The sequence below is a fragment of the Xiphophorus maculatus genome, chromosome 23 (genome assembly GCF_002775205.1).
Source record: "Xiphophorus maculatus strain JP 163 A chromosome 23, X_maculatus-5.0-male, whole genome shotgun sequence".
Taxonomy (NCBI): domain Eukaryota; kingdom Metazoa; phylum Chordata; class Actinopteri; order Cyprinodontiformes; family Poeciliidae; genus Xiphophorus; species Xiphophorus maculatus.
Genome location: NC_036465.1, coordinates 16,448,769 through 16,476,191, shown reverse-complemented (window position 1 = coordinate 16,476,191; position 27,423 = coordinate 16,448,769). Strand labels below are relative to the sequence as shown.

Here is a 27,423-nt window from a genome sequence, read left to right as displayed (position 1 = left end):
TGAGATCATTTATTTTAGGTTTGCTTTAATAAACAACACCAACTGATAACAGGCTAAAATTCAGCACAAAGGTAACAGACTCTGACGTTTTGACAAAGCTGAGTTCACTTTACCCGAAGAACATTTATCTGTGAGCATTTAATCTCCCAATAATAAAAATGCAAAATTTAAAGATTGAGAAATTTTCTTATAACTACGTGGTCAACGTTTAAAGAGACAGCATAAAAAAGGGTTCAGGAAAATAATCCATGTTCATCTTTAGGATTGTGAACACGAACGTGTCATTTAAGATTTTTCAGTTTTTCCTTTTTTAACCTTGAAATGTCACTGTGGATACAGTCCTCTTTAAGTGCTGACCCTCCTTAGATGCAGACATTCCTGCAAGTCACGTCTCTGCACCACAGATACACCACACCCGAGGAAATCAGACTGTCGCAGACTCTGCTGATGTAGGTCAATTGACTGACATCTTCCTGACCTCCAATGATGTGTGTGGACGTAAATGGTGCAAGAGGGCGGGGCAGGCATATAAACACGCAGATACAAATATTGTAAATTAATTCAAAAGCTCTTTATTTTTATGATCTCTACCACAGTGTAATCAAAATTTAACCCTCTGTGGCGCAGCGTACCATGTGACCGGGCCTGCAAGCACAAACATGTAGCAAATAAAAGAAAGATCTCCTCATATGGGTCAAAGAGTCGGACTCTTGTGACTTCAGCCTGACTGCTGGAGGAGACACAACAGCTTCAGGGGGATTTCCACATGAACGTTAGCATCATTTCAACTTTGTCCCATCATGCTTTTCTCTCAGTTGCTGTCACCTTCTCTCCCCTAAAACTACATGTGCTTAAAACAAGGACAGAGGAGTGTTGTGATTGTTTCCCCTGAAAGCAAAAACTTATCTACTACAAAATCTACAACTTTTATTATTGTCTCTGCTTAAACTGCAAATATTTTCAGCTACACGGTGCCTGCACACTTTCTGTCTGAGTTTCTATTCAGACACTTGCTGCTAAATATAAAATAATAAGAAGTCGGTGGATTGTTTGGGAGTCACATCCACCCAACACCAATAACACAGTGACAACATTAAAGCTGGGGTATTTAACTAATCAATGCCAGGTGGAAGGTCATAGTGCTGTCAATCAACCTTGTGTATGCATTGCTAGATGGAGAAACAAGTTACCATTTTTAGGAAAACCATTTAATTTTTTTTTTCCAGTGTGTCTCATACTCATACATAATGACAGTTTTAACAAATGTGGATAACACTTTATTTGACGGGTTGTGAATGAGACTGTCCTGACACGGTCATAAACATGACATAACACCTGTCATGAACATGAGTAAGTCTTTATGAATATTTATGACTGTTGTCAAAAAGTGTCATTCAGTAAATCATGACACTTTTAATACAAAGTTGACATTATTCAAAATGTCTTTGTTATGACAACTTGACATTAACCAAGAAATCATGATCTGACATAAATTTGTTATAAAAGTATTACTGATTAAACTTTAAAGATTATATAGCTTTATGTTATTAAAGCTAGAAATTAAGCCCATCTCTTTATGAACTTTCTGCTCTTTCTGACAATCTGCCCTCAAGAAGTCATCACAACAATGTTTCCCATGATGCCATTTACAACGGTTTTTACCAGTGTTGCACTGAGAAGTAATTTGTAGGATGAGCTGCCACGTGAAATTCAAGGGTTTTTCAAAAAAATATGACAGAATCAAAGCAACACTCCAGGTGTGTTTTCTTTGATGAAGAAATAATATTATAATATAAAGCTTAAAAAATTACTTTGCATAGCATTCCCCCCTTTACCACACCACCAGAATGATTCACAACTCACACAATCAGAATGGTCAAGGACATTATTGCTTGCTTAGGAAAAGTTGTGTCAGGTTTGTTGCATCTACAATGCTTCTGAGTTTAGTAGTAAACAAGATGTTAGTGCCCACATTATTTGTTTGCTACACATGTAAAGGCTCTATAGGGATCACTGACAGCCTGTGTGATTGTGAGAAAATCAAAGGGCAGCAAAAAGTAACACTATGTGGATAAACATGGCTCTGTAACCTCTGGCGCGTATTGATGGGTGCTGGCCTACCTTTGCTCTTGCTCTTGTGATGATTTAAAACCTACAGTGAGAAAGTGTTCCGTTAATATGTGGCATGATATCTGAAGATGCTTAAAAAAACATTGAGGCGATTGTTATTTTGAAGGAGCACAGCAAAAATGGTGGAGGTAAAATAAAAATGGCATGTGACATTTCCCAAAGTTTCATCATGCCAGTGAAGGCAGAGAGAAGATCTATTTCCTCCTTTATTTAGCCAGTAAGTATCAGAGAAAATAATCCATGGATGGCGAGACAAGCAAAAATACAGGAGAGACTAGAGGAATGTTAACCTATTTAAAAAAAAAACGTTAATCTCTGGATATCAATGTGTAATAAAATAAAGCAAACTTCACAAGAAAAAAGCAGAAAATATAATCCGTTTGATACTGTTTGTAATTATTCCCAACGCGAGAGACCTACCAGAGGAATATTGATCCTTTGCAACTACCTCACTTAATCATTCGAAGCATTGAACTGAGGGACTGTCTGAAATTGTTTTCTAAAGTTGCTTTGCCAGTTTGGCTTCTGCTTGTTCAAGTCGAGCTAATTTGTCTCAGAACGTAACACACGTGGTCGGGACCCCGAGATGACGGTATTTACAAAAGTTGGAAATAGCTAGCTTAGAAACCGACCCATTCCTCGACCCTCTCCAGGTATGTTCATCAAATTACCGACTTTTCCTGAATTAACAAGATGATTTATGTCACTTTGTCATAAACAGCGTTTCCCCTTTCACCGGAGCAGCCTTAAAAACGTACAGAAGACCAGACGCTAACCAGTTTCTTCCGTATATGCTAGGCTACATGACATTGTTTCCATGGTTACTAATAGTTAGACACTTCGCCACAATGCGATATTTGACATCTTTTTTTAAAAGTGAAATCAGCTAAATAAAAAGGATATTGGGCTGCCCCGTGTGTGTTTATGACAGTCATTACAATTTAAGTTTTTTTTACGTCCGTCATGGTGGAGCCGAAAGAGTTTCGAAGAGCGTGACGTCACGTGCAAAGGGTCAATACATCAATATGTAATTTTTAAATTTTTTATTCTGCCACCTTGCTATACTTTGAGAACTGTTAATATAACTGTGAAATTACAGAGCCTTTTATAAAAGAAAAAAAGATCAAAAATAAAATAGAAAAAAATCAATTGAGTGGACAATAAATATCAAAATGTTTCTAGTTAGTTGAATCACACATATATTCCAAGAATAAAACAAAAATCAACTTATCTTAAAATGTTTTAGACATGCAGTTTATATTTGTAGACTTTGATTTTTCAACCTAAATTTTATAAACAAAATACAACTAATCCAACATGGAAATGAAATGAAAGAAATAAAGTGAAACCTAATGTTCTTCAGGAGCTGCTGGTCCAAAAATAATAGTTCTTTAACCTCACGTGGTTAAAGGTCATATTTTGTCTCAATTTGTGGTCTCCTTCAGAAATATTACAAATCTCACATCTGCTCTCCAATGCTATTTAATGCTGGTGGATGTCTTCAGGTCTGAGGTAGGCATTGCTACACATCAAGGGCAGGAGCGGAGCGTCAGGGGGGCCTGGGAGGGCGGCCTGAATATGACTTCAGGGATCAAACCTTTACCACGTCTGATGAGAGCTGGAGAAGGCGGGCCCTCTCCTGTTGAGTATGATGCAGGATTATATAGAATGGTGCCCCAGTATATTATAAAGTAGGTTACCCCAGTCATTGTTGACTCATGGTTGTTAAAAACTTTACAAGACCGACTGATTTTAGTGACACAGTGAGTGTGAAATATTGAATGAAACGTTTTGCTACATGACTTTCTTTATGTACATTTAACTTTATGACACACAAAATTGCAAGCGGATCGTCCATATTGTCTCCAAGTTTATTCTGGGTAGAGCTTGTCACCAACCGTCCACCAACGTCATCATCAGTCACTTGGCAACAGATGGCAAACTAGTTAGAGCATTTTTACGGACTCGGCGCGCTGCATGCTGGTTCAACGAGGTAAATTGATGGAAGTGTTCAAATGATCCGATCGCTATCCGCGGTTCTGAACTGATTTGAATTTGTGTTGTTTCGTCATTAGTGACCAGTAGCCTGATGTTTCTGTTGTTCTCTTGGTTTGTTGTACTTCATGTCAGATGGATTTCAGAATGACATAGTCGCTCTCTGCGGTGGTGAAACATGTAAGCTCCGCTGTTGCGGGCAGGTCTATGTTGTAAAGTTAAATTATCATGAGCTTTATTATTTGGGTATAGAGTCCGGTCATTTGCCCCGCCCCCCGGTCCCACGCTGACTTGTTCCGCTAGGGATCAAAGGCCTCTTCCCAACATGATGTCAGTTGCAGATGCTTGTGCTGACATGCAGGATGTTTTCTCAGCAGAAATATTTTGTTTCAGGGAGTCGTGTGAGCAATGAGGAAACGAATGAGGAAATTAAATGACAAGCAGAAGACTTTTAAAAGGGCCACACAATTAAGAGAAAATGTTACTGTTTATAGGAATAGTGGAAGCAGCTCAACAACTATAACTAAACCGAGATGGACAGATTCCTGCATGAGTCAGAGAGAAGATTTCTGGGCTTGAATCCTGTTGCTTCAGGGTGACGACCGGTCGCCATGAGACGATGGAGATGTCACTCACAGGTGCAGCGGCACAGCCAATCGGTTGACACTGCTGGTCCCGTTTTAATTAATTGTTAATTGTGTGTCACATGGAGGATGTTTTACAAACAACCGAGTAATCGGATCATGTTGAAATCATAAAGATATAACGGCTGATGCAGGAGGACTAAATGGAAAAGATTAAGATGCAGTGGCAGGAGTTTAGCCACTCACTTGTAGGCAAATTCAGTGCAACAACCAATCTACTCATTCAAATTCATTTAATACAGTTTATAAGAATTGAATTATATGAGGCTATATGGTGTATGGACATTCAGTCACTTATATTCCAATTGGAGAATCAAGATCGTGAGAAGGTTTCTTAAGTGAAGGTTTAATTACAGAGAGGGGTCTCTCATAGACTCCCTTCACACGTTTGACCTGTTATTTAGTATAGGTTAATCAAATCTAAAATGGGGGCAGTAATCAAAAGGAACATTTCTTTTGGTTGGGGCAGGGCCTCCAACATGCAAGTCAAAGGTTTGGAAGAAGCTAATATTTTTTTGATAAATGAGCCAAGACAGTCCAAACAAATATCCGGTGCTGTAGTTTCATTTTGTTCTGCCTCACTTAGTGGCAGAACAAATAATCAGATTATTTCATCTGATTCATAAACAATCAGATGAAATAATCACATTAAGAAGAATCCCTGTGATTCTGTGTTTAAAACAATCAGATGTATTCATAAAAATTCCATGAAGTCATTATTGCTGAGAGCTGAGGATGTGGGTAGCTCAACAGAACTATTACTCCAAGATTGGCAACTGTACTAAAAAAAAAAAAAAGGACTTGAATTACTCTCATTTTGCTCTATTAATAATGAAAAAATGCTGTTACAGTTTGGTGAAACATTTTTATGCAACAAGAGACAATTTTTCCAGATGTGTGAAGAGCTGGGATAAGGATAAGACATACACTGATGCATATAAACCATGTGCTAAGAACAAACCTTTTTAGCTTCATTAGTAGTCAGTACAAGTCAGTTTTGTTGGAGTTTAAATGCCACTCTGGTGTATATTTCTCCCCCCAAGCAGTAGGAATGCCGAACGGCGTCCAGCTTAAACTACACAGTTCCTAGAAACAGACTGAGAGAGAAAGAACCACTGAGGGGTTTACAGCCAAGTCAAAGATAAACTAAACATTTATTTCAGAGCCCCTGGCCTGGTGACACTAATGGCAGCCAAAGAAATCCAAACTGGTTGAAGAGAAATCTGACCGATGGGAGTTTGGTCTAGTAGGTAAGAGGAACTAGGAGAAGAGATGACGCAGAGCATAAAACATCACATGTTCTGTTTATGTAAATTCATTGTTTCCCCCACAGCTGAGGTCGCAGCTCTTCCGGCGCTCCCTCCCTCTCTCCTCCAGGAAGGGTGGCAGATTCACTTTGCTACCTGGAGACCGACAGCCTCACTGCTTGGCCAATCAGAGGCTGTGAAAAACAGCCTCCTGCTCCTCCATTGGTCCCCTGCTCCCCAGAGTTCATTCCTCTATCAATGCCTTGTCATTGTGTCGTCTGGCACTGCCAAAGCCAATTATACTGCCCCCTTTTCTTCTATTCGGAGCCCTTTTCTCTCGTAGACCCCCTTCACACTTTTAACACCATGAACACACACAAACACACACCGACTGACACATGCATACCAATCTCCTCTAGCTCCTCAGAATGTCATGATGGAGTCTGGGAATCAGGAGGACCTGAAACTCATAGTAATGAGACTTCTATATAGATCACTGTTAACCCTCATATATGAAAACGGTTAGAATAAAATGATAAATAATAATGGAGCTTCAAGATAAATACTTCCAAGTATTTTAAGTTTTTCTCCCTAAATAGTTTTTTTCCTCAGTGCCATCTTTCACCTGTTGCTTTTATTTGTCTTGTTTACCCTGTAAGACCATCTGGTTTAAAGAAAAAAATAGGATGCCTTGTGAAAGTCTAGCATATTTGAACATATGAATATTAATAATTTTGACAAAAATAATAAAGAATACAATTTTAAAACAAAAAAAATGATCCCAGACTACTCACTTCTGGTTTTAATTAGAAAGTGAAAATACAGTTCAGGCTTTCAAATTTGTAGCAATTAACACTATTTATAGATTTTTATTGTAAGACAGGGCTGTAAAACAAAGCCATGGATCAGCTGTATGTTTCGGGGAGACGTCTAAAAGTGGCAGTGTGTACGTTTAAGTGGCATGAAGGTTTGGTGCCACACCCTTCACTCTCCAACATGTTGGGAAAACAGTGACGGGAGCTCAGAAAGACAGAAAACACTCTTAAAGAGGTTGTGTTAGGACTAACTGTTGTAGAAACTGGCTGATGCTGCTGAGAAAGGACTCATGTCAAGTGAAAATGTAACTTACTGAAATTCTGTTAAATGTACAATAGCTTGCAGTCAGATTCATGAGTAATTTCAGTTGAGGGTAAAAAACAGCAAACTGTTTTAAAAGTTGATTTTATAACTTCGCACGCTACTTTCAGCATCAATGCTTCCAACCTAAGCTCACATATCTGACTTTAACCAAGTCACATATAAACCTCCATAAAATACATAATGGTTACAATCCTTATATTAAACATCAAAAGCATGATATTTCCACGTTGGCTTAAATGAGGATTAAGATTAAAAATATTCATCTATATGCATGTTCTAATAATCAGCAAGTATGACAAAAAACCCCTAAAACTAAGGAATTTAAGTATCATCTAAATATGGTCTTTAGTGTTGGGCCAGAACGATTTCTGCCCTCTGGCGTTCACGTTTGTGAGCCAAACGGGAGGTCATAAAGGATTAAAGGAAGCTGTGGTTTTTCTGGTGGTGTTAACTGGTCCTGCTAATTGGGTGAAAGGAAGCTTTGGGTCCCTGAAGAATGCATGGGAGAGATATGAGAGCGCGAGTCGACGTCTCCAGGATGTTTACTGTAACGGCTTTGAAATGCACAACTCATATTGCACAAGACTGGCACAGCAAGTTGCAAAAACTGCATGAAAGCATGTGCTGTTGAAGAATGCTTTTAAAATGATTACTGGCGTGAGTATAAAATGGGTCATTCCTAAAATGACAAATTCTAAGTTTAACAAGAGTTTTGTGATTTTAAGACCCTCTATCTGGACTCGCATCTATCCATAAACGTGGAGCTCTGCTCAGCTTTCTCTGTAAATTTACAGCCTAGTAAACATCAGCGCGCGAGCTGGGCTTCGCTAAGACGGCAGAATTTACAGTCTGGGCTGAAAAAGCCTGTCAAAGAATGTAACAACACTGAATTCAGTTTTTCTGGCTAATTTAAGGGATCAGGATCTATTAGAACAAGACAGGATTTATGTGTAACTCTATCTAGAATAGAAAGCACATGTACAGAAAGTAGCTGCATCCTCCAGGAATAAGTTAATAAATTATTTTAACCTGTAAGGTCGTTTTTGTGTCCACTATTTCAGGACAGAAAAAAAAATATGCACAATCCTCCACTAGCAGAATCTTCAAGAAATAGTTTTATTTCTAGATATTCCCACTAAAGAATTAAGATATTCTCCTAAACTTGGAGATTCTTTAATTCTTGTAAATAGACAAAATAATTTTTAAAGAGCTGCAGAGTGCGACTCCAGTCTGAAACTGTCTAAAATTGTGCAGCTGACAGAAAACTTTAGGATGTTTTGTTGGAGAGAGTCTAAAGTTGCACCACTCAGGCTTTGCTTGATTCCCTTGTTTTTTAAAAAGGAACTCAAGCAAGAAACCGATTTACAGGTTATTTGCTTCAAAACTCACGTCTTACCAAAAGAAAATGGAGTTACAAGATTATCCATGTATTACAGAAAATGACTAAACTTTATCCTCCTGTTGGATTGATGCTTATAGTACTGAACTGGTGGAAGCTCTTAAGCTTTGATGCATTTATTGAATATGGAAAAAGTGTGAAAAATGTTTTTTCCGTTTTTGCCCCTCATCTCTTCAATCACAGCCAAAGTAAGGTTATCCACAATGAGAGCTGCATCTAGAAATAAAAGCCAGCTAAACCTGTGTAGCCTGCTGGTCTGAACAAAGTTTTGCTCTACTGAGCCACATACGTATTTTGGCTTTCAAGAATACTGTGTCAGTAAAAATAAAAATAAAAACAGTTAGAAATGTCTATGAATGAAAAAAAAAAAAAAAATCATGTATCAATGACACTGCAAAGTAATTTTCCATATCCCTCACTGCACACACACACACACACACACGCACACACACGCACGCGCGCACACGCACACACACACACACACACACACACACACACACACACACACACACACACGCGCGCACACGCACACACACACACACACACACACACACACACACACCCACACCCACACACACACACACACACAGAAGAGACTTTCCTGTTGGATACTGGCAATCAATGTTGGAAAAATCTCTCTGGAAACACTTGAGCCGTGGAAAATCTTTGGATTTATCTGCAGAAATAATCAACTTCACTGTTTATTCATTCTTGTGCTGCCTTTTGGCCATAAAATTACAAAAGGCCAGACTGCAGTGACTGGATGGTATTTTACAGCACAATGTGTTTACAAGAGAGGGAGGAGCAGAGCTGCAAAAAACATGTCACAATCAATTTACTGAGAGCCCAAAAGAAAGATCTTAGTAAACAGGAAAGTATGCGGGTAGAAAACATCACCAGGCAAAAAAAAAAAAAAAACAAAAAAAAAAACAGAGCAAACACTTTAATTTAAGACATTTTAATTCAAAATTACAGAAGGAATGTGCATTTTCTTATTGTGTAAATCATTAAAATTGTTGTAAAAGTTTATTTGGAACAATATATGTTATAGAAGGACAAAAAAAAAAAAAGTACAGAAAAAGAAGAAATAACTCAGCCAGAATATTCCAGTGGTGTTCTGATGTTCCTATTGTTGGAAGCTTACAATCTAGTGCTGCCTACCTGAACACAGAAAATCATTAACACAGCAGTTACATCGGTTTAATTACAGCGACGAGATGTTTTGTGCAGGTGGATGTTTCCTGTGTTTCAAGATTAAAATAAAGCACTAGGATCCAGGCTCAGACATTTCCACACCTCTAGTGCTTCACTGGAATCCGTTCCATGACCTTTAAGTGCCACTTTCTCCCAAAATAAACAAAGAGAAAAAGTAATAAACATTCATTTTTACAGAACATACCATATCAGTGCTGCGCTGACTGACTTATAAAGAGCTGGGCTGCAGGTTACACTGAAGGATTTGCATAGGAGGAGACGCTGCATTGAGCAGCTGACATCACCTGGCGTGCTTCCTGTCAGGTCTTACACCAAAACATCATGGCAACATGTCTGCCGAGGGCTGCAGGAGCGAGGCCAGACATCCGGAGACGACGGCTGCAGTTCAGTGGGAGAACAGACAGACTAACAAGTGAACACAGATACTTGTCTCAGCAGTTTCTGGGCTGTTTTCCAGTGTGCTATACTCTCAGCAGAAAGACCACAAGATCATCATTCATGACAGCCCGGTTGGTATTGTACAGTAATTACAGATGGCAACACACATGTGCACGCCAACACAGAAACCTGCAAGCAAACACACACACACAGATTTGTGCACACAAAACTAAAAATAAGTGGATAATTTCACACTCAAGTTTTTCTTGTGTACAAAAAAAAACAGAGGAATGCAAACTACTGCGGCTACAGTATGTCTGTATGAAACCACACTTTGAAAAATATTTTTGGTTTCTATGTAAATTCACTCCCCATTACAGTGTAGGTTATGGTCTACATTTTTATTTGTACAAAATAACCATTTGTTGCACACCATTGAGATAAATCGTGTCTACAAGATAAACTCGGGTGAAGCGTAATGATCTGGTCCACATGCTCTCTTCAGTGGGAACTACACTTGCAAGTGAAATTATGAGACTCGTTGGCACTTCAATAAAACACATGGACAAAGTATTACAGACGCACAGTATCGCAAAATGTTACAAAGAAGTACTTTTTACCTTGTTGGGGAAAGAAATTAGAACGTTTCTATTGTACAGACATCCTGGAAATAAGAGCCGTAATTTCTGATAGGAAATTGCTGACATGAAATAAAAGGAGGCGATTCAGTCCTGACGAAGTCTTTGGGGAACACCCTTTGATCAAAACTTTAACCTTTAGGTGCATGCTGATGAAAGAAATTGGCAAACATTCAGAAGCTGATGCTGAGGCGAGAGGCTGGCCCTCTGGTTCTGCCTCTGTCTAACCCAGAACAGGAAAGAAATCCTGAAAATAATCCAAGCAAGCAAAGGGATCAGGAAAATAATACAATGTTGCTGTTGGCCCCTGGATTGGATAAAAATCTGTTTTCAATACCACTATATATATATAAAAAAAATTAACTTCTGTACTTGGAGGCCTAACTAGACCGAGAGGAAAGAGGGTCCAGTAGCTCCTCCAAGGATTCTGCGTCTTCTAGTTTTGGCTCCTCCTTTTCAGACTTTGCCTTCTTTTTGGGGCTTTTACCGGATGAAGTTGTGTCTTCCTGCATCAGCTCTTTGGCCAGGATGTTGGTCACTGCATGACCAGCTCGCCGGTGGTTGGCTGAGAAAGGAAAATGACAAAGTGAGATTAAAAAAATTAATATGCATTGTGCTGATGCACAATTACATGTTGAAGATGAATTGAGATACACAAAACTAAAGAAATTAGGATTTTGGGTGTTCTCACTAATGTACATTTGTTAAGGACATTTTGTATAAATCATATCCAAAACTATTGGTATTTTAAATAAGGCAAATGAATTACTATACAAACAGGCCTTGAATATATTGCATTACTCAGACCGTTCCATATCTAACATATTGTATTGAAATTTGGGGTTGTATTTATAAAACAGATTAAATTATTATCTTACAGAAGAGAGCTCTTAGAGCCATAAGTGGATAAAAAGACCACACAAACCTAATATTTATACAGTTAAACTTAATGAATTTATAGAGTACAATATTTTAAAATCTATGTACACAGTACAAACTTTGTTTTTTTTTACACCAAACAATATATAAAACAAATGTGTGACAAGAGAAAAGAAATGCAATGTAAAAAGAACAGATAAAAAAGTATATCCAGATTTAACTTCAATTAAATCTATCAGTTTATGCAACAGTCTTGACAGTGAGAAAAAACAACCTAAGTAAGAAATGTGAAATTCCTAATGGAGTGATATGACATCGAATCAGCTGATGTTTTATTGTGATTTTTTTGTCTTTTGAAATATGTCTAATAGTCGTCCAAATTTAATAGCTAATTTTCTCTTGACGTGAATAGGGGGGCAGACAAAAGTTTATACTTTTTGCTGCTTCTTTTCATTCATTCATTATTTTAGTTGTTGCATAAAGTATTCATATTTATTGAGTGAATGAAATAAAAAATGAAATGGGGAAAAAAAAAAAAAACATTAAAGCATGTTACCCTGGGTTCCTAAACATTTCTCAGATCGTTTAGGAACCCTGGTACACTGTATTCAGAGATGACTAAAAGAGCAGGTCAAAAAGAAATTTCACAACTCAACTTAATCAAAACAGACAGAAGCCCAATGTGGTTTGTATGAGAAGCACATCAATGTAATATCTGGAACAACTTAGTGCTATTGTTAGATCAAAGTCCATCTGTCCTTGATATAGTGAAGCAAAATAAGGGAATCAAATGGAATAAGACAGAAGTGGGAGAACAGAAAGTGGAGTTGTTGAGAGGAACAAACAGAAATGATGTATGCAAAATCCAAGAGGTAAGGCAGCGGGTTAAACAGCAGGATGATTCATGCTGTGGGAAGATTAAAGACAGAGGGATGAATGAAAATGAAACGAAAATGGCTACAGAGACTTGAGTCAGAGAGGGAATAAGCAGAGAGGAATGACGAGAGCTGACAGAAATAAGACAGAAATTTCATGAAGAGAATATGTATGACGGATCGGACCCTGAGGATGCTGTCTTTTTATTCATCTACCTGCTTACAGTCATCTCCTTACATAGCAACAGCCGCCTCATTGCTCCTCTCCTTCGCCTATTCTTTACCTCTCTTTACTCTTCTGCGTAGGAGTACAGCTGTACAGCAGCAGCCATTTTGAGCTATATAGGTCAGTGGAAGATTGCTCTTGTGTGTTTGCTATTATTTTACACCAGGTGAATGTTTAGAGGTCTTCACTCCTCACGCAGACAATGCAAAACCAAAAAGCAAACATCCTGTAAGTAAAAATAGGCATGCAAATGGACCACGGTTTAACAAGCAACACGAGATGCAAGAAAAAACACAAAAAACTCCACACAGATTTACCGAGCACGTTTCCAGAACTAGCTGCGACAGAGACAAAACTGAGTCTACAGAAAGAGAGGAGAAAACATGTATCAATCCAGAGCTGCAGGCTTTAGGCCTGTAATCCTTATATATATATATATATCAGTTTAAATAAACAGCACAACAGCTAATGTAGCAACAATCACCTTCCACTGTTTCCTGTGGGAAACCGATCTCTCCCCATCATAAACACCCCCTCTTCTCTCATTATTTTTAGCCAATTCAACCCCTTCCTACTCATAAATGTGCTAATTAGAAATTATGCAAATGGCCCAAAAGCCATGAGAAACGGCACATGTTGGTGTGGCTGACTTCATGTGTGATGAACTTGTCCTACATGTTGAAACCCGTAGAGAAAAAGTTCTTCAAAGGCCTTCAACACAGCTTCTCTTCCTCTTGAGAGCCGAGGAGGAGAGGAAGAGGAAGCAGGATGGGAAACAGACATTCAGACAAAAAAAACTGAAGTTTAAATACAAGAAGAGAAATATGATGATCTGAAATATGTTGAAAGTATTTTGGTGCACAGTCTGCAGCATATTTGCAGGATCTGTTGAGGCTGATGAAGGCTGCTGATGGTCTGTTTACTGATGAATGTTTGCACACTGTAGGGGGCTTTGTAGCACAAAAAGCCGAGTGAAAAAAGTCTGCAACACATTACACTGCAGGAGACGATGTAATGAGCACCTGATGAGAGATAATGTTCTGCTGCACAATGTGTTGTGATTCTTGCGTTAACAAATAAGGATCTGGATGAGAGATGCTCTGCAGTTTTGTGCAGGTAGGCAACAGCACTCAAAGTTATTGTTTTGTCCTTCACTTTTAAATGATGTTTCCCGATCTCTCAATCTTTTTACAGCGTCTGGGGCAACATTTCCACAGCCTTTCTTAAAGCGCTCCTTTTTCACTCTAATTCAGTTCAGGTAGTTTCAGAAAGGTTTGTTTCGTTTATTGAACCGGTTAAATTTGATAGCGGAGACATGCAGAAATAAAAGAGAAAAAAAAACAAAAAAACAGGCAACTTGTGGGATAAATTAGTGCTGTGTTTATTTAGCCAACTTACTAAAAGAAAAGAGCTTTACTCTGGATCTGTATAAGTAGCAGCCTTTTTTCCACTTTAGTCGAGTCTATCTAAAACAACATTAAACAATATTTAACACTGCTTTACAAATTTGTACTTTAGCTTCAACTAGGTAACTCCAAAGGAGCTAGAAGCTGAAAACATAAAAAAAAGGATCAGAATCTTTAAAGGCTTTTTTTTTTTTAAATGTCTTACTTCCCCACTTTTCAGACTTTCAGACACTTTTCTGTATTGCAGGTATTTATAAGGATTAAAAAACCCTATTCTGTCCCCTTATGTTCTATTAAAGTCTTAAAAGCAAACTTTTCAGACTTCTTTGTAATTCAAGAACAAAAACCACTTTAATAGATTACAGGTAAGTCAGACTTCTCGGAAGTACGAGGGAATAAGATGTGGTTTAGACCTTGGCTCTGTATCGTGCAGACTGTTTATGGCCCAGAAACACACAGGACAACATAATGATGGTGATGCAGCTAAGATAATGGTGTATCTGCAGATACGGATAGAGCTTGGTTTTCATTTTACCAGGGACACATACCTCCCTCCTCAGGCTGCTGTGGGTAATGCACTGCTGCTCTACAGCTGAGGATTGTGGGAAATAGTGACATCATCTAGCATCACTGCAAGTTGTTGAGGAAACTATTGATGCTAAAACATTAAGCATTTTCTGCCTCTGGGGCACATGGTTGCATTTCATTGTGTTTGTGGGTATAGACACATGTGATGTCACTGCTTTTTCAGTCACAGCTTGATGGACGACCTTTGTCTAGTTGGACTGATCCTGCTTTACATGTCTGTATGGTAGCTGGTGTTTGGGAGCGTCTGTGAAAGCATTCCATCAGGTGGTGGATTTTCAGACTGCTCAGACAGCGTGTGCCTCTCTCTATTGTTGCTATGCTCTTTATCTCCTCCTCTCTGTTGTGATTGGTACTTTGTCAGGAAGTCACCTCTATCATTGGATGCTGCACTCAGGGTCATGACCGAGCAGATGGGTCTATAGTGTGTTTAGACACAACATTCCTCCACTTAATTTATCCTAAACAGGATTCTTATTTATTCTCATGAAAAACATCCAAGCTTTTCCAGACTCAAATTGAAAAAGTTGAGACTTCTTTGTGTTTACTTGGTCATAAATTCTTAGTTAACTTTAGTATTTATATTCTAAAGACGTCTAGAGTACACATGCTTATAAAAATATAAAAAATAATGGGAAAGAAGACGCAAGAAAGGAAATAAGGGTTAGACATAAGGAAGGAATGGAGGTAGGACAGGATGAGACACAAAGAGTGAAGGAGAAGTAGACACTAGAAAAACAAAAGGAAGACACAGAGGCAAATATAATAAATAGAGGCAGGGCATCAGGAAGGAAGGACAAAGGAAAAAGGGAATGGCACAAGGTAGAACAAAAAGACAGAAGGGCATTAGGGAGGAGAAAAACAAAGAATATAAGAAAGAAAAGGAGGATGACATTTAGATAATAGAACGTAGAATCTAAATGCAAGTATTAATCCATGTACTTTTCAACTTTTCCCACACTCATCTAGACTTAAACAATGCTGAAAAAGCATAGACATCCTGTCTGAACACAAATCAACAGATTTTTCAGAGCTGCTTTAGTCTGAATTCATATAAAAATATCAGAAACATTTCAAAACTAAAGATTTGAAGTTGATAGCTTAGATGTTTTGCATACAAAACGTCCATCCTCTAATGTGCGTTTAGCTTTATTCATTTGCATGTCTTTGTATCGGCATGCGAGCATCTGGCGTGTGTGTTTTGTCTTTTTGTGCTTTAGGAAGGAGGGGGTGGCAGACAGACGGAGGGAGGGTAGGCAGCTGAGGATCCCACATGCACACAAACACAGATCAGAGGGTACAGGTCAAAGGTGAGTGGGCAGATTGGCTCCACAGCCTCGTGGCACACCATTCAGTAAAACCGCAGTGACACAATGAGCATGACGACAAACTCAATAGGCCCTCGGTGGTCTTTTATTGCTCAGCAGTGTCGTTTGCAGTCACTGCAGCTGTGAGTGGTGGATTCAAAGGGGAGGGGAACTCTTCGCATACCGACAGACATTAGAAACAAAATCAGAATGAAAAATATCAGAGTCCAGATTCATAAATTTAGAGTAAAAACATGTTGCCATTGTTATACAGATGCAAGCCCTCCAACCAATCCAAATGAGGCACAACAGTCAGTCAATATGTTTGAAAAACAATTGCATGTTTTTAACAAATGTTTACTTTTATTGGATTAATTGATATAAGCTATAAACTACAATCAGCTCCTTTAAAATACATTTTCTAAACACTTTTAAAAATGTATATATTAATAATTGTTGTTTTAATACTTGGGGGTCAGGACATGTACTTCTTTACAGTGATTATATTAATCACTCTAAAGATGATTAATCTAAATTTATTATCAGGATTTAATCCAGGGGAAAGACAACTCTGCCTGGAAATGACAGCTGTAGATGGTCAAATATTTATACTAGTCTAATGTTATTATGTGAAGACATCTGCCTACTTCTTAGAAAAGCTTAAACATTAATTTCTGTAACAGAAACAAAGACGAAAGCGTTGTAAATCCTGGAGCCCATCAGTGATGCCACTTTAGTCCTGGCTACAGAGCTTTGGCATTAACTAGTTTGCCTCAGTTTTGGAAATGTTATCATTTGAAACATGTACAAAGTGACAAGAATCAATTTAAAAAATATCTGAAACACTCAACTTAACTTCACTACATCTTAAATAAATACTTATTGGGTTTTTGGAAATGGTTTGTGTCACTTCTGATGATGCCAAACTCTGCACCACCAAGGATTAAACTAATAGTGCTTTTAGCTGCAAGGACAAGTAATTAGATTGCAGTAAAGCCATTAACTGGTTCTATTGGCCCAGGGGAGAGATGCATATTATGTGTCACAATAGCAGGGGTTGGAAAGGATGAGTAATCAAATGAAAATTATTCTTTTATGAGCTGTCAAAGCTGAGGATGTCCCAACTTCATAATCATTTCCAAAAGGAGTTTAAGTAAACAATCCAGAGTAATCCTGTGACAAAAGAGTTTTTATATCAAGTTGTTGAAGTCTACATTCACATTCTGAAGAGGAGGCAGCCAAGGCTATATAAAAAAAAAAAAAGAAAATTGCCAGATATGTGTCAGCAGAGTGAGAATTAAGATGAATCTCCTCCAGCTTCACTAAATAAAGACCTCTGACTCAACTCATCCAGTAAAACTTGCACACACAAAAACAAAATACCATCCTCTAGTGGTGGTGAAGCGGTTTTCTGGCCTCATGCCTTCCAAACACAACATGGGTAACTAAAGACAAGACCTTTAAACATGGCTGAGGATAATATAAACTTCTCACAAAGACTGCAAATAAACCACAGCCCAGCTTCAAAAGAGTCAGAAAACTCTGAACTTGGGAAGAGTAAGAAAAAAAAAGGGCAGTGTAGAAAAGGCGACATTCTGCCCAACACTGCGCAAACTTCCCAGATCATCGTCCTGTAATGATGGGGGAAAATTTGTTTCTTTCTCTCACAGAAATGATCAAGGTTTTCCTGTAAAGGAGTGTTAGGTGCCCAAACAGTGTTATGGATGACTGAGTGAACCCCAGACTGGGCCCCAGTTTCTTTTTTTTCTTCCCGTTCTCTTCTCCCTCCAGTTCGCCCCACACTTTTGTCTCAGTGAATTTGGAAGAAATGCAACAGCGCTGTTTATTACGGCAGAGCTTTCTGCACTCAAATATTTCCTCACTGAGGTCAACTCAGGACCACAGCATGAGTTTTACAACTGCTAGAGCAAGTCAACAACATTATGTAAACACATTTACAGATTAAAATGAAAGCATAAGTAAGAATGAAGTTTAAGAAAATTCAGATCAAAAGAAAAAAAGCAATGCAGTCTACCCCTCTGACTTTAAGCTACCCTGCACTGTAACAAAGCTGCACATCTGGCTTCTATTGAGGGACGGATTGGGTTGCACACACTCCTCTACAATTTGAGAACATACACTAAACTGCATGTGAATGAACACACACACCATCTCCTTTGCTTTCCGTTAATGGCCACTGGACATTATCTAACTTGTATGGTAAGACATAACTTGCCTGAAACAACAATCAGGTTAAGCTGTTGTCCAAAGTGTGTTCATTGTTGATTTCACTGTCGTGGTGTGACCAGAAGGCCATATTGCTGCACAAATCCACAAATTTGTGGATAATTGCTCCGAGTAAACAGCCAACTTGGCAGAGTAAATCAGCACTATGCCGAGTCTATTTGGGCCTTTTTAGAATTAATTTAACTCTTTTAGAGTTATTTCAACAAGAGATTGAGTAGTTTTAACTCTTTCAAGTGTTAAAATGACCCAATCTCTTATTGAAATAACTGAAAGAGCTAAATTACCTGAGAAAGACCAAATAGACACTGCAGAGTGCTGATTCAGCTCTGCAAAATCAATATAGATCTGGCTTAGTTGAATGACATGTTTTCCTGGATTTATCATTTTTAAGCAGTCTCTAGGACAAGTTGGTTTCTATCTCATACTTCTACACAAACACAAATACTTCAAGTACATTAATATTTGAGATGTCAATAATTGTAATGCTCACAAAAATATATTTTTAAAATTTTGAAATCCCCTTCACTGAATGAATACTTTTAAGTAAAAGATGAATTTTCAAAGACCTTTCACTAATGTAGGACAGGATTAATTTTATCTATTGTAAGGAAGCAAGTTTGACTGAAAATAACTTACAAATGGCCACTAATCTCCAAAAGATTAACAAAAAAAACCCTTAACTTCAGAACAGTAAAGTTTCACCAAATAAGGAAGCAATTACTTTCCAATCTGGCATACTAAGCATAACAACACTTTTTAAAAGAAAAACAAACATTTATAACATGTATCTTATTTCTTACTCCCTGATGTCCTTTTATTTAAGTTTCCACTCACATTTTGTTTGGTTCTTTCCCTAGTTTTAAATCTCTATTTTCCTATTCTATGACCATACCTTTATCATTTGCCGCACTGAATTTTTTGCTGCCCACACCCACTCATGGCACCCTCGCTTTACTTTGTTGTTGTGCCAGCATCTGATGCCACTGGCTTTGTTCTCTGCTACTACATCCCAAGAATTAAACCAACCCGTGCCGCCTCTGAGGCATGCAACAGAGATGGGGAAGATAAACAAATCTGTTGCTGAGCGTTGACACAGACACACACAGTGAAAAGGGGGGAAATAAGCAAATAAGTCTCAGATGCGGCATGTGTGCCACACCACCAGTAGGTCTAATACACATCTGTCTGGGAGGACAGGAAGCTGAAAGACCACCATGTTTTGTGAGAATGGGTACCTGCTTGTCGAGGTCCTCGCTTCCTTCTGAAAGCAGCACCTGACTGCAGCGCCTCCAACAGGCCATCCATGATACCAGTTTCATCACCCTCTGTAAATAAAAAGAAAACAACACGTCAGAAATGCATCAACAAATGTCAAGTTATCTTAAGTGGATGTACATGGAAATATCTATCCATACGCGTTCAAAAAAACTACCTAAATCAGAGGGTTAGTATAAATCAGCACCAGTTTCTCATTTTCTTTCCTGATCATAAAAAATTGTATTTGCTAAATTATCTGGGTTGTCATTTTTCTTACTTGCAAACACATACTTAGAAAATGGATATATGTTCCTGACATGCGGTTGTTTTCATTAACCCAGATAGGCAGCGACCTAGTTAAGCCATCACTGCTAAAAGCTGCATGGTTCAGTCTGAGGAAGCGATCTTCTGAAAATATATAAACCCCCAACTAAAAAGACACACCCCATAAAGCCACAAATTCTCCAAAATGCATGTGTAATTGAGGCCTACATTTTAAATTTGTACTGACTGAATATAAATCTGGAGTTTGTGGATGTTTGCCTGTGTCATCTGTGATGGTGGGCTGTCTGTTTGTTTACATCCTGTTCCTCGGCACAGTCTCTGTGTCTGAGGACCATTACCAGACAAAAGTGCTTCATACCTTTGTCTGGTTATGGGGTGCCCAGTGTGTGCATACATGTGTGTGTGCTTCATGTGCAGCAGTCGGGGGCAGTGTTTAGCACACAGACAGATGCTTTTAATTATGTCTCTCCGACTCTGAAAAGGGACGAAGGGTTCTGGAAAAGGGGCAGTAGGCCTTAGGGTTAAAGGTTTATGCCGTCACCTTCCCAACCCCCAAACATAGAGCACATGCCAAGCTCACACAAACACACAGCGTTTAATCCTGCAGTAAGCCATGCACCAGATGGTCTGTGGTGTCGCCTGTCATGTCTGAGAAAGTCTCTCTGCAAGGCTCACTCTCTGAGTCTTACATGGTTCACATACACCCCTCAATGCCCAAGAGATGGAACTGCACCAAAAGAGCAGAAAAAGAAAACACACTGCAGTTTTCCTCTTCAGGGTGAACACATCTGGCATATTTCCACTTACGCTAATCACATGGTTGGCTTAAAGCAGTCGTGCAGGCACAGAAACACACAAACCTACTTGTGAAAATAAACTGGAGGCACTTCTGAGGTCAAACAGTAAACTGGCTGTTTACTAGATATGCTTTTCTTGGTCTCAGGAAACACCCAAAGAAAACTAAAAAAGACGTAGCGAGCCCATGCTCTCTTGCACTTTGTTTTTCCAGTTATTGCTGACAACATACAGTATTGGATCTTTTAAACTGAAAAAAAAAGTTTAACAAAGTTCAACTTGTTAATAAGAAAGGTGTAAAGTGTGAAAACTTTCCAGGATTCAGCCACGTTGGAGAGATCATGGCAAGTTAGTCAGGATTAATGTAGATAATTATATCTGTTTAAAGGAATTTGTTTTGTGATTAGATGTTGAAAAATGCTTCTTAAATCAATGTGGCCAAAGCTAAAGCATCAAAAACAAGGTGGCTTCTCGTACATAAACAGCAGAGTGCATGAAACGGAGTAGCAGCACTTAGAGCAACTAAGATGGTAAGACGGATTAATTAGTGCAATAGCATTAGAGTGTGAGTTTTTAAAGCTGTCTATCTGGATCGGGTCTGCTGAAACCCACACAGGCATGTTCCTGTGCAACAAATACACCCACCCACTTTTCCCTCCTCTCCACTCACACATATCCTCAGATACACATTGCACAGTGTCTTTTGTGAAGCAACAGCACCTCTAGTGGATGTTCACACAATTGCTAATGAGAATATTAATGACATAATTTACTAAATGAAGTAGACTGTAAACAAACAATATAACATATTGTGAAAAACACGACAGCTGAGAGATGGAGACAGGATTTTTATTTTTCTAATGTGCTAAAACAGAATCCCTCTTTCACAGCATCCCTGTGTGAGGCAAGCCAGGCTTATCCCATTTCATCCTCTCATATCTCATGCTTTTCTCCTACCTTCATCTTACCCTCTTTTCAAAGCGACGACAACACAGCCTAATCCACAGCAAACCATCTGCTGCTGCCCTGCTCTCCTCCATCCCCTCCCCCCTCATTGCTGCTCTGCTCACTCTATGTGTGGAGTGTGAGCACTCCCAGTGGCAGTTCCCATACCAGCACTTGAATTTGTTCAAACCACATCAGCACACACCCTTTATGAGAACACGAGGTCTCCAACAGCCTTTTGCGGACACCACTGACATCTAGTTGTAAATATATGGTACAGCAGCCGTCAGATCTAGTGAGTGCAAACATCACATTTGAAGTCCAGAAGGAGAATGTGAACCTTTGGGTGTAGCATCAAACTCCTGACCCTGTTCACCATTCTGACCCCCAAGGCCTTCAGATATAGTCAAAACACATGATTAGATAATTTAAGTATGTGAGGAGCTATAGCCTTCACAGACTCCCTGAAGAATGAGCCATTCACAGCAGCTCATAGTACCTATCATCATGTGTTTAAACACGTGCATACTGAGTCACATAGGAATGAGAAGGCCACAAACTGCAAACACACACTGACCTTTCCAGGTTTTTTACAAGCATTTGGGATTTACACACAGAGACCAAAAAAAAGACAGAAGCATTAAGTGAAATCATGAGATAGTGACAGCATGTGAGATAGCAAATCGGAGGAACAAATAAAAGCAGAGAGATATCAGCGTGTTAAAGACCAGCTACTGAAAGGACACTTTGTTCAACTAAATTTTAGTATGAGGGTAATAAACAAATGCAAAACAAAGAGCAGGTATCAGACTGATTTGTGTATGGTTGAATTCAAATAGGGGGTGTTGAATGACTCCAGGCTGCAGGCGCAGTCAAAAGTGCCACCTGTATGTAAATTATCTCTCACTCACACTTGGGCTTATCTTTCAAGTTCTATGAAGTTACTATAGTGTGTGCTTCCAGAGGATGACCATGAAATTTAATCACTATCAGCAACAAATGTTTCAAGTTTTTCAACATGAATGAAACAATATCCAGAGTAGGGCTTCTTTTAAAGTGCACTTTACATGAATGGCAGAAAAATAAATAGGAGTCAGAAAAAAAAGATGACATGCCAGATGGGACATGGAGGAGTAGGTCAAACTCCATAAAAAACTTTTGCTAAGCTACAAACACAAAAAGAAACCACTCATATTAGCCAACAAAGTTCTTTTTAGCACATGAGCAAAGCAAAACAGAATCAGTCACTAGATGAAATGCACTGAGGCTGTTAAAAGTGTGACCCTGGAAGAGCAGAGCCTCTGGAGAACCCAAATGGAGCCAGAAAGAGGAGGAATGTACTAAAAGTAGGTCACAGCCTGAAAGAGGGGGGAAAGTCTCTGTGCATAAATGTGTGTCTGCAAGGCAGGATTTGAGTGCTAACTCTGCATGCAGGGATGAGAGTGGTGGGTTGTATTACATGGGGCAATACGCTAAGAGCATTTATAGCATCAAATAGAAGGCTGGAAATCTGCAATTGCTGATAAAGACATTTAAGTTGCTCTTTTAAACCACATTTATGTCATGAAAGAAAATCCCCCAAAACTTTAGAAGCGTGAAAAAGGGTCAAGCCGTTATTGTATCCACCTCCGTGTCTTCACTTTATCTGAAGCTTCATTGTTCGTTGCTTCAAAACAAGTCATCAACATCAGATTAACTCTGGTCTATAAATATGGAAGGCTTCATCATCTACACTCACACACTGACACACAAACATATTACGCAGAAGTGTGGACTCTGACTGCCCCCAACTGGAATGTGAGAGAAATACAAATTGAGAGATGTGGATTGTGTGAGTCTGCTTCAGTCACACACAGGTAAAAACAAAAGACTCTGCAATCATGACCTGCGTTGATGTCGGGAAGCTGGCTTCTTTTCAGTTTCTCCTCTTTCTCCTTCTCTGCTTTTTCTCTAGCCAGCTTGGCCTTCCTGATCTTCTCTTCAGCTTCCTTCCTCTTCTGGTTCTCTTTCACCGCTTGCTGTAAAAGGAAGAAAAAAAAGCACAGCAAATATAACTAAGACAGTGCAAGAATAGAAAGTAGTATTTCAAGTCTATGCATCATCAGTAAAGAGGCATCTGAAGAGGATGTGAAATGTAAACAAAACTTCAAAAACAGAATGATGGTTACAACCTGTAGCAAGTAAAACAAGTAAAATGTTCCAGAGGCGAATTTACTGTTAAAACACAGAATAAACTGACATGATTGAAGTCTGGTTTTAATTGCCTGTCATCCATGACATATTTCAAACTCCATTTTTATACACCATCTGTAAAGATTTCAGTGTTTAAACTAAAACAACCATTTTTTCCAAGCACACACCTGAAACATGTTTGTGAAGTTGTGGAGGTCTCCAAAGAACTCCTCCACTGACATCTTTCTTGGATCAAAGACGAAGTAGTCTCCAAGTTCAGTGTATTGCTTCTCCATATTTTTATGCATCCCATCCAATTTCTCATACTGTTCTTGAGCGTAGGCTACAAAACTGTGAAATCATACAGTTAAGGTACGTAAAACTCACATCCCAGTCAGCTAGTTGTTGAAATAATATAAAATTTGTTGTGTTTTTTTTTCTAATAAGAATACTGGTATTATATCAGATAGACAAAGGATATAGACATCTTTTCCACAAAATGGTCATTTTCATTTTGTGCAGGAGGGAAAGTTTCCAGATCTTTCTGCAGACTTTTGATCTGACGCCCAATTTGCTCCAAATTCTTCTGAATCGTCTCTGCAGAAACTGCATGACAAAAAATAAAAAAAATAAAAATTTTAAGACTGTAATATGACCACATCAGATTGCATTAGAAATATTCAATATATGCTAATAATAATAAGCTTTAAGTATTGAAATCATTCTCACACATTTCTGACTATGGATATATAGCTGAATCATCATTTATAAGTTATATGGCATTTAAAATCTCAAAATATTTCATTTATTACATAGAGATTACAGTAGAAAAATGCAGCCTCAACCATCTTAAATACATGTCTTGTAGGTAAAACCAGGTGAAGTGGATAGTTAATTGCTTAAACTGGATTAGATTAAAGGCTGAGTGTCCTATATACCTCTGCTGGCCTTTTCCACATGAATAAGCTCTTCAGGAAATTTCATGACATCAGGATAATGCTCAGTGCAAACATCGGCAAGAAAGTGGAGCAGCGTCTGCTTCAGATCAGCTGACTTGGTGTCGCGCAGCTAATGGAAAACAGAATTGATTTTAAAAAGGATCACATGAAAAAAAAAAAAAAATCGATCAAACATCAAATGCCTGCATGTTTTCTGTTTTCCTAAGTCTGACTTTGTGTGTTAAAGTTAACAGGATGTAGGCACTGAAACTAGATAAATTACTTAACACCCTCCATTGAAATTTTATATACCTACTATCACTATCAATAAACTGTGTAAAATTATTTGGCTGATGAAATTAGTGCCAAATTAGTGTTAGAGATATGACTAACACTATTCATCTCTCCAGAACTTTAGTGTATTGAATCTTATGTGATGATCTGAGAAGTGTGGTATGCATTTGTATTCTGCTCCCTTCATTATCAAATCTAGAGCTAAATCCAGCTCTAGATTTAGCTCTAGTCCATGTTTCTTTGGATGGACTTTGCTGAAAAATACATAAGAGTCAAAAAAAAGATGACATCCCAAATTCAGGTGCGGTTAGACCTGAATTTTCCCCGTTAGGGACAATAAAGGTTATTTCTATTTTATTAATTTCTATTCTAGATAAGAATGCATGAGTTAGAATGGCCTAGTCCAAGCCCAGACCTATGTCCAAATGAGAATTTGTGGCAAGGAGTTGAAAATTATGATTATGCATTTGGCAGACACCTGTTATTTAACGCAACTTACAAATGAACAAATGACAATTCAGTTAAAATTAAAGTTAACAATAAGTTGCATAGAAAAAACTAGTTAGGCTTGGTTAGCGGTAGCAGTGTGATGGTACAGGAAGAAAGAAAATATATATTTGGAAGTGCAGAAAGAAATGTGCAGTACATAAGGTAAGGAAGTACAGGATACGTGTTAGGGGGGAGATGCTTCTCAGTTTGAATTCTCAGTGGGTCATTTCACGTGGAAATGTGGCAGAGAAAGCCAGAGCTGCTCGTGGCTTTAAGTGCAATAAAAGTGGGTTCTGCAAAGCACTGGTACAAGTAGCTGAATATAAATTGATTACACACTTTTCAGATCTTTTGTTGCCAAAAAAAAATAATTTTACAGTTGGTTTGTGTTGGTTTATGACATCAGAAAGAAAATGCACTGAGACTATTGGGTGTAACATAACATGACAAAAAGGAGTATCAATGGTTTTGCAAAGAAACAACTATGCATAACAGTCCATTATTCAGGTCATTGTTCAATATTTCCATATCAAAGTCCTCTTAAGGATAAGTATCCATTTCCCCCCTAAATAACATATCTATTCTTCACCTTGCACAAATAGGATATGGAGAAGCCGAATGCGGCTCCATTTCGAGAGCCGGAATTCATGTAGTTCCCAACTAGAAGGATGATCTGCAGCAACTTGGCAAATGTGTTGCTATTCCTGAGCTCTTCACAGGCAGCCGTCACAGCCACCACATCTGGCTTGATGTTGTTTTGCTGCTCCTCAAACTGCAACTTGAACTGGATGGCCTGAAGCCGTGGCATCAGTCGCTTCACACTGGACATCTGGAGAAACCAGAGTATGGACGATTAGAGGGCCCTTCTTGGTGCAGTGGTTGCCAGTATGTGAGTGAGTGTATTAACACAGATGTGCATTAGTAACAGTCAATCTAAGACAGCTGAACAATACAAGCTTTCTTTGTGGGCATGAGAATATTTTGTGTCCCGTACACTGGCAGTGCTCAGTGTCAACATTTTAAATGTGATGATGTCAAATCAATGTCTCTGGTATGTTTGGGCTTAGTCATCACATATACAGTATATACACATATAAATTAAACTATTAGGTCCAGAACATTCGGATACTTAAACTAGTTGCCATTAGGCTGTTCACAAAAACAAAACGGCTATGTATAATTCATTAGACTCCAGTATTTGCGGGGGTTAGGGATCACAGCCGCTCTGAATGGCTAAAACCCAGAATTACACGAGACTCTGAAAACGTTTATATCTGCTTATTTTAAGAGTTCAAACACCAAATATACCTTAATATGCACATATCTTGTGTTTCATTCTTTGTGTTTTATATTTATTTGCATGTGTGTGTGGTGATAATTTCTTACCACTACTCCAAACTGTTCAGACTCAGCCAGATCATCGTATTCATCCTTCATCTCTCCAAGAACACTTAGCTGCTCAGGACCCGGAAGCTGTTTTATCAGGTTCTATGTGATACAGAGACCAAAATAGAAGATTATGTTCATGTATACCTGAAGTTACCAGTTTACCAATGCATGTCTGACTACTTATAAAATAAACTGAGACATGGAGAAAATAGAAAATTAATTAAACGAATAAACATGTAGAGTTTAGACTCCTACATAACTGCATCCTATTATATGTAATCTTAAAGGACAAAGCAACCTTTTTTATTGGGTACAAATATAAAATAAAATGGTATCTAAAATGGTATGATCTTGGTACCTGAACCATGGACTCTGTGAGAATCTTCTCATTGACTTGCAAGATTGCATTCTTGATCTCCTCGTAAGGAAGACGGAATGATCCCAGAAAAATTGCTACATGAAGAAGACACAAAGAAAAACATTGCCTCATGAACAAAAACAAAAGAAAGTACTTCTAGATAAAATAAAAAAAATCTGTAGAAGTGACT

General features: G+C 38.4%; 1 protein-coding gene across 2 annotated transcripts in view; it reads right to left on the bottom strand.

Moving 5' to 3' along the window:
• Positions 1 to 9,497: 9,497 nt before the first annotated feature.
• diaph1 (diaphanous related formin 1) overlaps positions 9,498 to 27,423 on the bottom strand; it is a 101,403-nt gene continuing 83,477 nt past the window's right edge. For both annotated transcript variants that reach the window (XM_023328741.1, XM_023328742.1), the window contains 9 exons: positions 27,234 to 27,328; positions 26,873 to 26,974; positions 26,076 to 26,315; positions 24,704 to 24,833; positions 24,247 to 24,371; positions 23,954 to 24,118; positions 23,479 to 23,611; positions 19,547 to 19,636; positions 9,498 to 11,351 (listed from right to left, as the gene is read on the bottom strand). In XM_023328741.1, coding sequence (XP_023184509.1) covers positions 11,167 to 11,351; positions 19,547 to 19,636; positions 23,479 to 23,611; positions 23,954 to 24,118; positions 24,247 to 24,371; positions 24,704 to 24,833; positions 26,076 to 26,315; positions 26,873 to 26,974; positions 27,234 to 27,328 — 1,265 coding nt within the window. In that variant the 3' untranslated portion in view covers positions 9,498 to 11,166. The remainder of the gene's footprint in view (positions 11,352 to 19,546; positions 19,637 to 23,478; positions 23,612 to 23,953; positions 24,119 to 24,246; positions 24,372 to 24,703; positions 24,834 to 26,075; positions 26,316 to 26,872; positions 26,975 to 27,233; positions 27,329 to 27,423) is intronic.